Source organism: Dromiciops gliroides, chromosome 2 (assembly GCF_019393635.1).
Source record: "Dromiciops gliroides isolate mDroGli1 chromosome 2, mDroGli1.pri, whole genome shotgun sequence".
Taxonomy (NCBI): domain Eukaryota; kingdom Metazoa; phylum Chordata; class Mammalia; order Microbiotheria; family Microbiotheriidae; genus Dromiciops; species Dromiciops gliroides.
In genome coordinates, this window is record NC_057862.1 from 152,191,562 (window position 1) to 152,206,669 (window position 15,108).

Below are 15,108 nucleotides of genomic sequence, written 5' to 3' on the forward strand. Positions count from 1 at the left end.
TATGCAAAACAAAACCCTAAAAGCTCACCCAGCCGCCAGGTTCCCAGGCTAAAGGGTATCTCCACTTCTTCCTCTCTTACTGCCACCCCCCCCCCCGCCCCGGTTTCCTCCCACTCTAGGAAGCGGAGAAGCAGTTTTGCCAAACCCGCCTGGGGCCACTGCCCCTTCCCACTCAGCCGGCCTTCTTTCCTTTTTCTCACTGCCGGCCTTCAGGGCTTTCCTTTTCTCAACCCGCCTCCCTCCTGGCAATACTGAATCTAGTCTCTGAAATCCGATTCGTCTCCTGGGGCTCCCTTTCTCCTTCTGTTCACTGTTCCCAGCCCGACTGGGGCTAGGTCCAAGGTTGAAGACGAGGAATGCGTTCTCCCCTTTGGTCTCTAAAACAATTCATGTTTCCAAGACCCCACTGCCCGATTTCCCTCTGTTTCCCCCTATGTACAGTACACTGGGCCGGCTCTTGGTTCAAATTGGGATTCAGACAGGAAACTGGCCTCCAGGGGCTCCAGGACAGACTTTTCACTAGATGCGGGCCAGTTGACCCTCACATTTTCGGGAAACTGGTGCGAGATTGTGTAATTACCTTAAAAGCTGCTCAGCTTTTCCAATCCCACCTACATAAGCTCATTTACTAGGCTTAGGAATCCTTCTGCTAGGTCCCTGCGTTGGAGTTGTCCCCTCCCTTGCTTCTTTCTTAGGTTGCCGTGAGGGTTTTACAGGGGTATTCAACTTTTAAGCATAGTCAATTTATTTCAAGTAAATTCGAGGAGACCAAAGGCAGGAAAATGTGCAGATATATTAACTACACCTCACCCCATGGTTCTTTAAAAAGGGTTGCATTTCTTGAAATTAATTTGTTATCTTGGTTGTTTGGAAGGTTGTGGGGTGGGGAAGGCTGATTTTCCTGGACACGAGACAATTGGAGCCTTGACCAGGCCAGATCTGCGTTTTCTGTGATTAAGGACACGTGGAGGGCCAGTGGCGGACCAGGGTTCCTCCAAAGCATGGAGCCGGAAATATAAAACAACCTTTCATGTCAAATATGCCGGCTAGATTCTGACAACCGGAGCAGCCGGGTTTTTAGTTGGAGACGAAGAGCGATGCTCAAGATCCTTGAACTTCTCAAAGGTTTCAGGAAGCTGCTGAAGTTCTAAATTTGGAACCGTGAACACAATTTGGAAAAAAATAAATAATGGGTGGGGGGAAGGAGGGGCCAGATAATCTTAAATTAAAGGAGGGAAAAGTCCAAATCCTGCACTCTGGGCAAAGGGAGGAAGCAGTATTTGATGAGTGAAAAATCAGGGACTTTTCGGCTGGAACAAAAAGAGGCAAGACCTGAGAAACTTCTACGAGAACCCCCCACACACACACACACACCCCGCCAGATGGCCCAGCCCTGAAATTAATATTTGTCAGGAAAATGGCTAAAAGAGAACACTATTATGGGCATGACAGAATATTTCCCACCAATGGTTAAAAAGAAAACCATTTAATTTTCCACCTTTAATCTTTCTGGCAAAAGGAGCTTAGGGCAACTCGTAAAGGAACTGGTTTGTTTACATTTGAGCACCAGTCTACTTTTCTCCCCTCACTCTACCCCCATTCTGAACCAGAACGGAGTTGAGGAGTTTGGGCGTTTCGGGTCGTGCTCCTAGGACTCAAACTACTCTAAATAGCTTTTGGAGAGGGGCTCAGAACCCCGGACAGCAGACCCTGCCCAGACCTGCCCCCCACCAGGCCAGATAGTCTGATAATGGACACTGACAGCCCTCCAACCACCAAGTGCGGGGGCTCCCCTCTTAAGGATCTCTCTGCTCATGTCCCCACCCACCCACACCCTGTGTGGCCACCGGGTTGGACAGAGAGAGAGAGAGAACAGATTGTGAATGTCCTTGTTTCAGGACCAGGGAAGCAGGGTAACTTTAGGGTAAATATCTCCTCCTCTTCTTCCTCCTCTTTTTCCTCTTCCTTCTCCTTCTCCTCCTCCTCTTCCTTCTCCTCCAACCCTGATGGCTTTTGTCCTAGCGCCAGCACATGTATTAATAACAAAAGGAAACTTATTACAGGGGGGTGACTTCTGTTGTGAATAACAAATGCGAAGCCCCCCACGCAGGCAGCAGCTCCCTGCGCCCAGCTGGGCGGGACTGAGCAGCAGCGCTGAAAATGGCTCATCTCCTCTCTGATTTTTCTTTTGCAGAAGTGGCGGCATGGAGGCTCTCGCCAGTCAGATGGGGAATGGGCGCGAAGGAAGCTCCTCCCCAAACTCCAAGCAGGAGCTGCAGCCGTACTCCGGCTCCAATACCCTCAAGCCCAACCAGGTCGGCGAGACGTCCCTGTACGGAGTCCCCATCGTCTCCCTGGTCATCGACGGTCAGGAACGCCTGTGCCTGGCGCAGATCTCGAACACGCTGCTGAAGAACTACAGCTACAATGAGATCCACAACCGGCGGGTGGCCCTGGGCATCACGTGCGTGCAGTGCACCCCGGTTCAGCTGGAGATCCTGCGCCGGGCCGGGGCTATGCCCATCTCATCGCGCCGCTGTGGCATGATCACAAAGCGAGAGGCAGAGCGGCTCTGCAAGTCCTTTCTCGGAGAGCATAAGCCACCCAAGCTGCCCGAAAACTTTGCCTTCGACGTGGTGCACGAGTGCGCCTGGGGCTCCCGAGGCAGCTTCATCCCTGCTCGCTACAACAGCTCTCGCGCTAAGTGCATCAAGTGCGGCTATTGCAGCATGTACTTCTCCCCCAACAAGTTCATCTTCCACTCTCACCGCACCCCGGAGGCCAAGTACACTCAGCCCGACGCGGCCAACTTCAATTCGTGGCGGCGCCACCTCAAGCTCAGCGACAAGACAGCCACAGACGAACTGAGTCACGCGTGGGAGGACGTCAAGGCCATGTTCAACGGTGGGACCCGTAAGCGGACATTTTCCCTGCACGGCGGCGGGGGAGGAGGCGGTGGAGGCACCGGGGGCCCGGGAAAAGGAGTGGCCGGTGGTGGAGGGGGTGGCCCAGGCTGCGGAGGAGACCTTCCCCCTGGGCCACCGCCCCACAAAAGCCTTCGATGTGCTGCCGACGATGACCCTACAGGGCCACCTGGCCCTCCGCCGCCCCCTCACCCGCAGCGGGGGTTGGGCCTGGCTGGAGGAGGCGGTGGCGGCCCTGGAGGCGGCAGTGGGGCCGGGGTCCGCAGCTACCCAGTGATCCCTGTGCCCAGTAAGGGCTTTGGCCTTCTCCAAAAGCTGCCACCGCCTCTCTTCCCGCACCCTTACGGCTTCCCCACGGCTTTCGGCCTGTGCCCTAAAAAGGATGACCCAGTACTGGGCGGGGGTGATCCCAAGGGCTCTGGCGGGGCAGGTGCAGGTGGAGGCGCAGGAGGGGCCGGAGGCGGCGGAGGACATTTACCCCCAGGGGCCGGGGCTGGGCCAGGCGGAGGTACTATGTTCTGGGGTCACCAGCCTGCCGGTGCAGCCAAGGACGCGGCTGCAGTGGCTGCAGCAGCAGCCGCCGCCACGGTCTATCCGACCTTTCCTATGTTCTGGCCCGCGGCAGGCAGCCTACCTGTGCCGCCCTACCCAGCTCAGAGCCAGGCTAAGGCCGTGGCAGCGGCGGTAGCGGCAGCAGCGGCCGCGGCGGCCGCAGCGGCTGGGAACGGTGGAGCCGGAGGCCCGGGAGGTGCGGGCGGAACAGGAGGCCCAGGCGGAGGCCCGGTTCCCCCTGGAGGGGCCGAGCCACTGGAGGTGGTGGGAGAACCGGTCAAGGAAGGCGGCCTGGGAGGCGAAGAGCGGTGCCCCAGCGCATTATCCCGCGGACCCGGGGACGAGGACGGAGTAGAAGAACCACTGCCCCCGTCTTTGGGCCCCCTCCCTCTGGCGCCACCCCAGGCCCCACCGCCCCACCAGGCCCGCAAAGGCAGCTACGTGTCGGCCTTTCGACCCGTGGTGAAAGACGCCGAGAGTATAGCCAAGCTGTACGGCACCACCCGGGAGGCCTACGGGGCTGGGACTGCGCGCGGCCCAGGGGGTAGCGGCGCCGGAGGCTACTTGAGCCCGGACTTCCTGAGCGAGGGCAGCTCTAGCTACCGTTCAGCCTCGCCTGACGTGGACACTGGCGATGAGCCCGAGGTGGATGTGGAATCCAATCGCTTCCCCGACGACGAAGAAGCCGAACCCGAGGAGGAGGCAGATCCCGGCCAGTCGGTTGGGGGAGGCGGACCTGACGGCGATCTGACTACCCCACTTCCCACCGGCATCTCTTCTTCCTCCTCTGCCACCTCCTCCTCGGGAGACTGCCCTGCAGATTCATCCGACGGCGGCAGCCCCCACCACCGCCGACGCCACGTGCCGCAGCCGACCGGCCGGCCAGGTTTCGGAGAGCAGACGGGTGAAGAAGCAGGGAGACGCTCGGATAGGAGTCCTGAGAACGGAAGCTACGAGATGCGGGAGCCCTGTGGGGCTCTGGGAGGCTCGGGTCCTGGCCCTGGCCCTGGTCCCGGCAAGGTGAGCCCCTTCTCGTTATTTTATCTTGCCGGGGATCCACTCTATAAAGGGGTGGGGAAGGGAACAAGGAGGTTCTCACTGTGTGATGGGCCATGCACAGCCTCGATCGACTTGGTGCTGGATGGTCAGGTTGTTTTTCACTCGTCCGCCTCACCTCACGTCAGTGTGTAGTGGAACGGTACACCGTGTGACGGTACACCTAGATTGTCCAAGCACCCTAGTCAAGCAGAGCGGGTAGATTGGCAGCTGGCCGTCCCATAATAATGGCCATTTCCCATGGGGGGGGGGCTTTCAGATCCCAAGAGAAAGTTCCTCTCTTCTTACCAATTACTTTTTACGCCAACTCCCTCCAATTGTTCCTGGGTTCCAGTGAAACAAAATCCTCACGTACATTCCTGTCGTTGTTGTATACACCCGTTGTAATCCGGGATATTACAAGTCATGCTTCTAGGATTTTGCAGTTTTGAATGGTATTGCATTTTCTGTAGAATGCAGTTGTATTTCTACGTTACATTTCATAGTGCATTTGTAGCTAACAGAAAGCCAGATAGACACACACACAGACCGAGACCGAGGCAGTATACAACATGCCCCCTGACCTTTCAGTGGTTCTGTGTACCCAGATTGTTCTTTTAACACTTCTGAACAGAGAACGCGCATAAAACTACCGCTGAAACGAAACATGTAGACAAGTTGGAATGGGTTCCCTCAATCCCTGCTTTGGGAAGGTCTGAAGGTCTACAGCACTTGCATCCGTTGCCGGATTCATGAAGATGAAGGAAAACAGGGAGCAAAAATTCGCCTCAAAAGACCCGTCACCCCCAGACACAGCTCAAGCTGTTAGAAGGGGAGGGAGGCATCTCTCTAGAATACGGAGATTCCTCAGAATCCGCGTTACACCGGGGCTACCACATTCTGGAACGTGTAGCCAATAGATTTGTATTTCTTGGACATAAGCAGCTTGATGAAACTTTAGAAAGAACAGTGACCTAAACTGTGCGTGGGGGCTTGGTGGGGGAGGACTGGGAGAAAGGCTGCTCTAGTTAACTGTGCGGTGACTGGGGGTTGCTGTCAGTGGTGCGTTTGTGTGTGTGCGTACATTTGTTATGCATGCATGCATCCATGTATGTATGTGTGGTTTTCTGAACCTCGTATTGGGGCCGAGTTGGCTACACCTGAGCATTGAAAGAAGCGGGCTCAGGATCATATTATATCTTTAAAGTGATTCCGAACACCTGTATATTTACATCCAAATAATTAACCTGATTAGGAATTCTTTTATGCTGGGGGTTGGGGGTGGGGGAGCGGGGAGTGAAAGGAAAAAAGGAGAAATTATGGAAAATTAGACGGATGTTGAGTTTGTGGGAGCCGTGAGCTTTGAAAAGCTCTTGGCCTCCCGCCGCTGAATTTTTAATTCAGGTAATTTTCTCTAGAGCACTAATAATTATATTTAATACAAACCGATTGTGCTAGGCTCCGAGGCCGTTTGGCCGCTACGTCTGCGTCACTTACAGCGGGCAGGCGGTCATTGTACCCTGGCTGGGGAACTCTGGGTCCCGCCCCCTCCTCTCCCATCCCCGCTTCCTTTGCACATAGCCTAGTCCCTCCCCTCACCTGGCCCCCTTCCCCCAAATGAATCCTGTTGGAGCGTCCCCTTTCCCTGGCCTAGAAGGGTGTCTGAGGGTCCTCCGGGCTAGAACAAACCGCTGGCCTAATTGCATCTAATTTCTCCCGTCCTCTTTGCAGGTGTATGCGCAGGAAAGAGACGATCACTTGCAGACCCTGAAGAGCTCTTCAGCGCTGGGAACGGCGGCCTCTTACCTTTGCAACCCAGAGGCAAATGGTAAAGATGGCCCTTTCTCCCTTCTTCCCCACCCAAGAGACTTCGCTGAAATAGGAGGAAAGAAGAATATGAAATAGAAATAATGAGAGGGAGAGAAAGAATCCCAACAACTTAAACTGTACCGTTTAAAAGATTCTTCCCCCCCCCTTCTCATTAGTATGCATTTAGTCCAGTTCTAAACACTGGTTTTCATTTTTACTTCCCCTTCAACTTCATCCATCCATTCGTCCAGGGACCCAGTGGCTATTTATTGGGCGCCTACTATGTACAAGTCACAAGTAGCTTCTTTGAGTGGATCTGCCTGGAGGAAGCATTGTGGTTGGCTGTTTGATATGTGTGTAATCACTCATCTACATTGTACAGTGGTTGATGGGAATAAAGCTGAACAGGAGACATTTTTGTGATATATATGTAGTGTGATATATATATGTATATATATATATAATATTATGTATAAAACACAAGAGACATCATAGCTTAATGGATATCAAGCCATTGTCAGTCAGAAAGACCTGGTTTCATCTAACCTCTAAATGCTAGGAAATATTTAGCATTGTAAATTGCAGAGAAGTTGCCATCCTGCAAGGGTAAAAGGGATTTTCTCATCACATGTCCAGCCCTTATCCCTATATGAGGTTTATCAAAGAATTTTGGGGTAGGAAAGTATCTTGAATATTACTTAGTCCAAAGGTTCTTCATCTTTTTCTTTCTTTCTTTCTCTTTTTAAATATGGATGCTTTTGGTGAAAGCTATGAGCCCCTTCTTAGAGTAATGTTTTTAAATAATTTCAGTTAGAGGTTAGTGGAAATAACGATGGATTTTTCCCCCTATCTAGTACAGCCCTCCTATTTTACAGAATCTGAGCCCAAAAGAAAGGTTATGGTATCTGAGTGTGTGAGAGAGAGAGTGTGTATATGTTTGTGTAGACGGAAGAAGGAAGGAAGGAAGGAAGAAAGAGAAAGAAAGGAAGGAAGGAAGGAAGGAAGGAAGGAAGGAAGGAAGGAAGGAAGGAAGAAAGAAAGAAAGAAAGAAAGAAAGAAAGAAAGAAAGAAAGAAAGAAAGAAAGAAAGAAAGGAAGAAAGAAAGAAAGAAAGAAAGAAAGAAAGAAAGAAAGAAAGAAAGAAAGAAAGAAAGAGCCAAACTTTCCTAGATGGATTCTGTGCCTCAGTGAGCACCCAACCCTGCCTGTTTCTTTTTTTTTTTTTTTTTTTGAGGCAATTGGGGTTAAGTGACTTGCCCAAGGTCACACAGCTAGTAAGTGTTAAGTGTCTGAGGCCGGATTTGAACCCAGGTACTCCTGAATTCAGGGCCGGTGCTCTATCCACTGCGCCATCTAGCTGCCCCGCCTGTTTCTTTTGATACTGTTCTCAGGTGGGCTAGCCAATGATGGAAAAGTGTATAGAAGAAATTCATTCATTCATTCATTCATTCATTCATTTCTCTCTCTCTCCCCACCTCCTTGGTAAACCTCAGACCATCTCTCTCTCTCTCTCTCTCTCTCTCTCTCTCTCTCTCTCACACACACACACACACACACACACACACACACACACACACACGCTAGCGGCCCAGTATTTTCACTCAATGTAGGTCATTTGTCTCTGATGGGTTTGGTTTCTTCTTTGAATGGGGGTGGGGGGAGGAGTGGAGGGTTTGCAAGAAGAGAGCACAGATTTACCCAAGGTAATGCTTGCAGGGAGCCCAGCCAGCCTTCCAGTAGCAAAGGGATTAGGCAGCTCCCCCAAGAGGCCTTTAATAAGGACCCCATCCTTAATTATGTAATTAAGGTTATATTCGATCATACTTTCATTGCTTGTACTTGAAAATCGGTTTATTCCTTTTAAGAGCCAGATAAAGAAGACAATCACTCTACAGCAGAGGATTTGGAGACTAGGAAATCCTATCAAGACCAAAGGAGTGTCTCTCAGCCTAGTCCTGTAACCACAGACCGAGGTGAGTGAGCCCTTCATCTGCCACCTCTGCAGCAGCAGCAGTTCCAGCTTCTGTCTTCCCTGCCCCTCTACAGCTCCCATCTTCCAAGAACTGGGAGGAAGGGGTTGGAGTTGGTACTGGGGAACTTCACCTGTGCACAGTGCCTGCTGACTGCTTGGTGGGGCTGCTGAAGGGTGGGTATACACGATGGAGATGTGGACACTGGAAAGGAAAGGGCTTTAAATCAACAGTAAGAAGCTGTCGCCTCCAGCTTCACACAGATAAATATTTAAATAACTTTCGACAGCCGTGAGCCAGTTTCTCCATTGTTGTCCTCTGATTTCTCAAATCCCTCTCCACCCCTCCCCACTGTCCCCCTGCCATCCTGGGCTTGAAACTGGTCTGTGCCAAGTAGTTGCAGAGAATGGGAGCCAGGAAGGGGAAGGGCAAAAGGAAGAGGAAAGAGTGAGAGAAGAGGGGGAAATCTGGGCACTGAGGCTGAAATGCAATGGGGTTTATCATGCAGAAAGGTAGCCCAATCCTCCTCTCTCCAGGCCTGGATTTATTGGGACACATCAGTAAAGGCGATTAACCCCCTCAGGGAAACTACTCAAGACTATGAATCCACTCTCCTCCCTTACACCTGTACTTTGCCTATACAGATCGAAGGAGTATCTTAGGGCTGGGCTTCAGGATGGGTTGACCCTAAGGTATTCCCAAGTAATCCACTCACTCTTGACTCAAGGCATTTCTTGTCAGCTGGTGACCTTCTGACTTTCTCTTGTGTCTGTCACAGGAGAAGAAGGACTGACCTTGGATGTCACTGGAACTCCGATAGGTGAGAAAGACATCGAGAACCTCGCCAGAGGTGAGGGCTCTAAAGTTTGTTTGAGTCCTTAGAGGCAGGAAGCCGTGTGTGTGTGTGTGTGTGTGTGTGTGTGTGTGTGTTGCTTACTGAAAGCAATTTACCAAGTAGAAATTCCATTCCTCCAACAATCTGCTGTGTTAACCTAATGAATAATGTCAAGACTCTGGGGTCTGGGGAGCTAGAGCAGGAGTGAAGGTGGTTTCTGGAAACGTAGGCCTGTAGACAAGCAGAGTGTTTTATTGAAGAACAAACAAAAAGACCCCCATCCACTTTCGATTTGACTTTCCCTTAAAAGCAGAATAGGATTTTTTCCCCCCTCCTTTGGGTGTCTTTGGACTTTCTGGATCTTGTTCCCATCTTTTGTTTTTGGTCTGAATTATCCTGATAACCATGCCCAACTCTCCCTTTCTTTTCCTTTAATAAAGTCTGGAAGGTGTAGAGAAACAGAGAACTAGAGCATGGGGTGTGGGAGGGCTTTCTGTTGATTTTATACAGAGACTCTGCTTTTTGGAAAAGGAAGCCCTCTTAACTTTGCAAGGGGGAAATGAGGCATATAAGTGGCGTATGTCAATAGCATCCACCCGATCTGGCAGACAACTTTTTCAACCTTCGAAAGGAATGGGCTTTTAGGAGATTCCAGGAGCCTTCCCCAGAAGTTGGGCTTAAAGATTCTTGGCAAAAATAAAGAAGGCTACACTGATGAAAAGGACCTCTATTCCTTGCTCCCCCTTCCATTCTTCCCATCCTCTGCCTTCCAGCCAAAAGAAGGAAAACCAGTCAGGATTCTCTGGACACAAAGCTCTGGAGAGAGGAGAAATGAGCTAATGGATCTTCTGGTTTTGGCTATATCATTGACTCACTGTGACCATGGGCAAATCACTTTATCTCTCTAGTCTTCAGTTTCCTCATTTGAAAAATTATTTCCAAGATTCCTTTATGGTTTTAAAATCCCACAATTCTGTAGGCAAGCAGAAGACCATACAGATGGACCCAGCACTGATGTAGGGAGGTGGGGACATGGTCCAGAGGCCTTCCCCTTAGGGGCTAAGGCAAGGAGGGATGTACACAAATACAATAAGTCTTTTACTCCTAGAGTATGTTTTCCTTTAACATTCCCATTTTAGCTTTTATAGGTCTGTTAGGTGGATGAGAAGAAGAGTGGGATGTGGGGTAGACCCGGTCCTCTGAAAAAGGCAGTGTGTGGTGATTAGAGTAGGTCTAGTTTCCTTTTTTAGATGTCCACTAAATACCACTAAACCTGGAAGTGATAAAACAGACTAACCATGACTGGTTAGCACTAAGTGCCTGGAATCGACTGGTGTCTGGTTGAAAGATTCCTGCCATCCTTGTACCTATCACCACCACCACCAACCTTCTGTTGAATACAAATGGGAAAAGCAAGATAACCCCAGTCTGCGGGCACAGGTCCCAATAGGTCAAAAAGGGGTAGGGGCTGGGGTGAGGGAGATGGGCAGGGGTTTCTAGCAGTAAGGTATGGATATGACCCTGAGTGTGTTAAAGAACCTCAGAAAGCCTGGGGTGGGGTTAGGAATCTGGGGCTCAGCTGGCACTCAGAGCTGTCCTGACTCAAGAACTGCAAGGCCTTACCGAGCTGTTCCTTACAGGCGAACTGCAAAAACTACTTCTGGAGCAAATGGAGCTCAGGAAGAAACTGGAAAGGGAATTCCAGAGCCTCAAAGGTATGTCGCCACTTACCCTACTCTCCCTGCCTTGCCCAGTCTCCCCTCTTATAACCTTTACTCTTCTTTCTCCTTTCTCTTCACCTTCTTCTTCCTCTTCCTCCCTTTTCCTTCCTCCTAAGGCAAATCCAATTGCCTCATTTTCCCCCTCCTGTCCTCCTCTTTTCTCTTCTCTCTCCTCTTTTACCATTTTCCCCTTTACTCCCCTCTTCTCCCTCTCTTTTCTCTTTTCCTTTCCTTCTCTTCACTTCCCTCTTCTTTCCTTTCCTTTTTTCTCTTCTTCTTTCCCCCTCTTCCCTCCCTCATCCTACCCCCACAACTGTCTCAGGGCTGAAGGATGATGGCCAGGCTAGTTAGGCTTCTCCACCAGGCCAATTGAGGGAAAGAATTGTCCTGGTATGTCCTGGCCCATCCCTTCTCTCCCCAACGCTCCAATGCTCACAAACACTTTTGCTGTCAGTTCGCCAAACACACATTTTCTGGGGTTCTCTAGAGGGCCACCAGCCAGGGTAACGCATGCGGGGGCGGGGGACTGTACTTAACAGTTCTCACTTAATCAATTTGCACAGATAATTTTCAGGATCAGATGAAGAGGGAATTGGCCTATAGAGAAGAAATGGTACAACAGCTGCAAATTGTCAGAGGTAAGACTCGAGTCAGGTGAGTGTTTGCAAGAGGCCATAACTACCTCTTGTCTGGTAGGGGCTGTAATGTTAGTTCAGTCATTTGGATTTAAATTGAAGGTAATTTAACAATTATTTTTTTTATTTAATATCCTTTGTATACTCTGATTAGCCTCAGAATGGCAAGCAAGCCCAACAAACGGCTTGAAGGCATCATTACATGGAGTGATTGAACTTCTTATCGCGGCAATTTCCATGGTTTCTAAATTAAAAATCGAGGCGTAAAATTACCTGGGAAGTAATGCCTAAGTTTGCTTTAATTTTGGTTAGATCCATCTGCCTTTAAGCGCAATTCCCAACCATTACTTTCCTATACCATACTGCAGTCATAAGCTACTGTGCTGCGGCTGTGTGTGTGTGTGTGTGTGTGTGTGTGTGTGTGTTTCCAACCTACAACTTGGAAGAGTTATCCCAACTAAACAGAGTCTGATGTGTTGGTGATGATTGGTGTAGAAGAATGGAGAACACCCAATTCTGATTCAGTTTGGTACCAACCCAATCCCCATTCTCTTTCAGACACTTTGTGTAATGAATTAGACCAGGAAAGGAAGGCACGTTATGCCATCCAACAGAAATTAAAAGGTATGGGGAGCATCTGGTCCCCTCCTGACTGGACCTGAAGTTGGGGAAATGGGAGGAGAAGGAAGAAAAGGAAGGATGGAAAGGGAGGGAGGGAGGAAGGAAGAAAGGAAGGAAGGAAGGAAGGAAGGAAGGAAGGAAGGAAGGAAGGAAGGAAGGAAGGAAGGAAGGAAGGAAGGAAGGAAGGAAGGAAGGAAGGAGGGAGGGAGGGAGGGAAGGAGGGGAAGGCCTGGCAGACTGGTAAAAAAAGTCTTGTCTGGCAAAATATAGGGGAGGGGTTGATGGAGGGTATAAATGGGAGATGTTTGGATATTGGAAAGTGCATCTGGTTATAACTGTGATTTTAAAAAAATTGTATAGCTAGGCTAACTGGATAGGTGAGATTCTTGAACTCTAGACTTGGAGGGGGGGGGCAGGGGATGGATAATCCTCTGGGGAGGAGAATAAGACTGGGCCCCTGGCCTGGGTTTCTCCCTTTCCAGAAGCCCATGACGCCCTACACCACTTCTCCTGTAAGATGCTGACACCCCGTCACTGCACAGGTAACTGCTCATTTAAGCCTCCACTCCTGCCCTAGCCCAACCTAAGGCAGCCGAGCCGCGTGGACACACCTACAAAGCCATGCTCCTCCTCTGTAAATACGGGGCAGTGACCGAAAGAGAGAAACAAGCCATTTATACCAGACCAATGTAAATACTGATCTCCGGATGCCCTCCTCCTCCACCTCCCAAGCCTCGGCCCACTCACCCCCTCCCCTCACACGTCCCCTTCAGTCCCTGGGATTCTGACTCAGAGCTTCTAAGTGTAAATACCGCGTAAAAACGAAGTTGAAATTCAGGGCATCGGACTACAAAAGTTTAACTGGACCAAAGGAAGAGGGGCAGGGAAAACAAACAAACAAAACCCTCACCAACTAACCCGAAGAACACGCGGTCCAACTGTACAGTATCTGACTGTCGATTGTGAATACCTTATCAACTTCCCGCCAGCGATGTTCCATGCGTGATCACTGTCTGATTGAAGTCCTAGCTACCTGTAATGTCCACTTCTTTAAACTCTCGTTCCTAATGACAAAGTGGCTATGTGCAATGGATATAAATGTACTGTGATTCTCTTAGTACAACATTTGGTTTAACTTAACCATATTTATTTATGAAGTTATTTATTTTGCTGTTTCCTTCTCCTCGTCCCTTTACCTCCCTCCCTACTGAATTTTGATCTTTGGGCTTTATTTAATTTATTTATTTTAGTTGTAAATTATTGATGTAACAGCACTTTAAAAGGGCGACCACCGACTCACGAGATGACAACCTTTCAACTTTGTTTTGGGAGACATTTCTGTATCAAGTGACTTTGGTTCTTTAATAAAAACAGTCTCGATCATGGGGGCGCCGGAGGCGAGCGCTGATGAAAGGGCGCGGGCGGGGAAGAGCTTGACCCGGGTCTGTCAGTCTGCACATCTGTCCGTAGACTGTCGGAAACCGCGGAGGAGAGGAGGGGGTGGCAAGACTGGCACAGCGTCTGGGTACCGACCGATTCAGCTCCTGAAACGAAGGGATCTTGATTCGTTAACGTCTTCCTTTTTGCTAAAAACCATTCTGGGCCCTGGAGGGAGTAAGCTGGGGCGGGGACCCGGGTGTCTCTGGGTTGGTGTGGATCCAGCTAACGTGTCTGGCTGTAGCACAGTCCATAGATCTGGCTGTTTTGTTGTGATCACCCATCACAGCAGAAGGAATCATTCACACCCTCCACCTTGCCCCCCCCCACACACACACACACTTCACTTTACTGAGAAGCGAAAGAATTGGCAAGACTACGGTTGTGTTTTCCGTCGCTAATCCCGGCGGGAAGTGGAGACACGAGGAGGGAGAGAAGGGGGCGGGGGGGGGGGGCCTTTCTTGAACTTCACCGCCAAGTGTCCTATGCCCTTGGCTTTTGAAACCCCGGGAAATTGTCTTCCAGGCAGACCAGAGCCTTCCCCAACTTTAGAACTCTTGGTTGCCTAGAGTCAGGTTTGTCTTCAGTCAGAAGGGTGGGGGCAGCTGCTGGGGTGTGTGCAGTATGGGGACGGAGGGAGGGAAAACAAATCGGGTTCTTCATCCCTCTTCTCTCTGTCCTTCTCCGCTTCTGGGTCTTGGAAGTTAGGCCTTGAGTAGCAGCCTCCCTCTCTGCGCCGGAACTGACCTGGGTTCCCAGCGCTCTTCTGGAAAATGGGGGCGGGGGCTCCTCAGGTCGCTAGAAGGAGACTTTCTTCCTTCTCTACATCTTCCTCCCCTCCCCCTTCTCCGGAGATCCAGGAGTTCATTAGTGGGCCATTTATATGCTTGTTTCACACATGAAAGTAAAACACTAATGAGCTCAGAGAGAGGTTTTTGGTGTGTTGGGTTTTTTGTTTTGTTTTGTCCCCCCCCCCCAAGGTGGTTTACACAGCTATTAGCCCTAAATACCTGTTTTTCAGCCCAGAATTACTCGAACAAACAAAGCCGAGAGCTCTGATCTCACCTCCAACCCTCTTTGGAGTAAAAGAGATGCTGCCCCAAGACGGGGACGGGTCCTTCCCTACCTACCTCCTTCCCCAAATCTTTCCTCAAGCCAGTCCCGCTGGAGAGCGAGGGCACGCTATTGGGGAAGTGAGTTCAGGGTTGCTGGGCTAGGAAGACGTGTCATGCTCACTAGGAAAATTCTTCACGTCCATTTTCCTGTGGCGGCCACAAGCCAGGAATTTGAAAGAAAACGTTTTGGTGTCTCATTACTGAGCTATTTTGCCCGCAGTCATATTTCATATTTGTACAGCCCTTGGAAGATATACAAAGTACTCTTTCCTTTGTCAGCTTTCAATCTGATCTTCCTTTCTTTCCCTCCTCCATCCTTCCTCCTGCTTTCTACAACCCCAAATCCAACCACGCTGCCTTTCAGCCCCGGCTCACAGAAATGCTTCTGGAAAGGAGAGAAAGGGACAAAAACACGGATTCATGCTGGTAAACTTGATTCAGTTATGATAAATGTT

At 50.2% G+C, this 15,108-nt stretch overlaps 1 protein-coding gene across 2 annotated transcripts in view; it reads left to right on the plus strand.

Moving 5' to 3' along the window:
* SKOR1 (SKI family transcriptional corepressor 1) overlaps positions 1-13,424 on the plus strand; it is a 13,651-nt gene extending 227 nt beyond the window's left edge. Inside the window, exons 1-9 of one of the 2 annotated variants that reach the window (XM_043985916.1) lie at positions 1,845-1,924; positions 2,195-4,496; positions 6,243-6,339; positions 8,185-8,292; positions 9,068-9,139; positions 10,765-10,839; positions 11,409-11,483; positions 12,039-12,104; positions 12,584-13,424. In XM_043985916.1, the coding sequence (XP_043841851.1) occupies positions 1,884-1,924; positions 2,195-4,496; positions 6,243-6,339; positions 8,185-8,292; positions 9,068-9,139; positions 10,765-10,839; positions 11,409-11,483; positions 12,039-12,104; positions 12,584-12,678 (2,931 nt within the window). In that variant the 5' untranslated portion in view covers positions 1,845-1,883 and the 3' untranslated portion in view covers positions 12,679-13,424. Of the gene's footprint in view, positions 1-1,844; positions 1,925-2,194; positions 4,497-6,242; positions 6,340-8,184; positions 8,293-9,067; positions 9,140-10,764; positions 10,840-11,408; positions 11,484-12,038; positions 12,105-12,583 lie in introns of those variants that run through there. The other variant, XM_043985917.1, reaches the window with a different exon arrangement.
* The last annotated feature ends 1,684 nt before the right edge of the window (positions 13,425-15,108 follow it).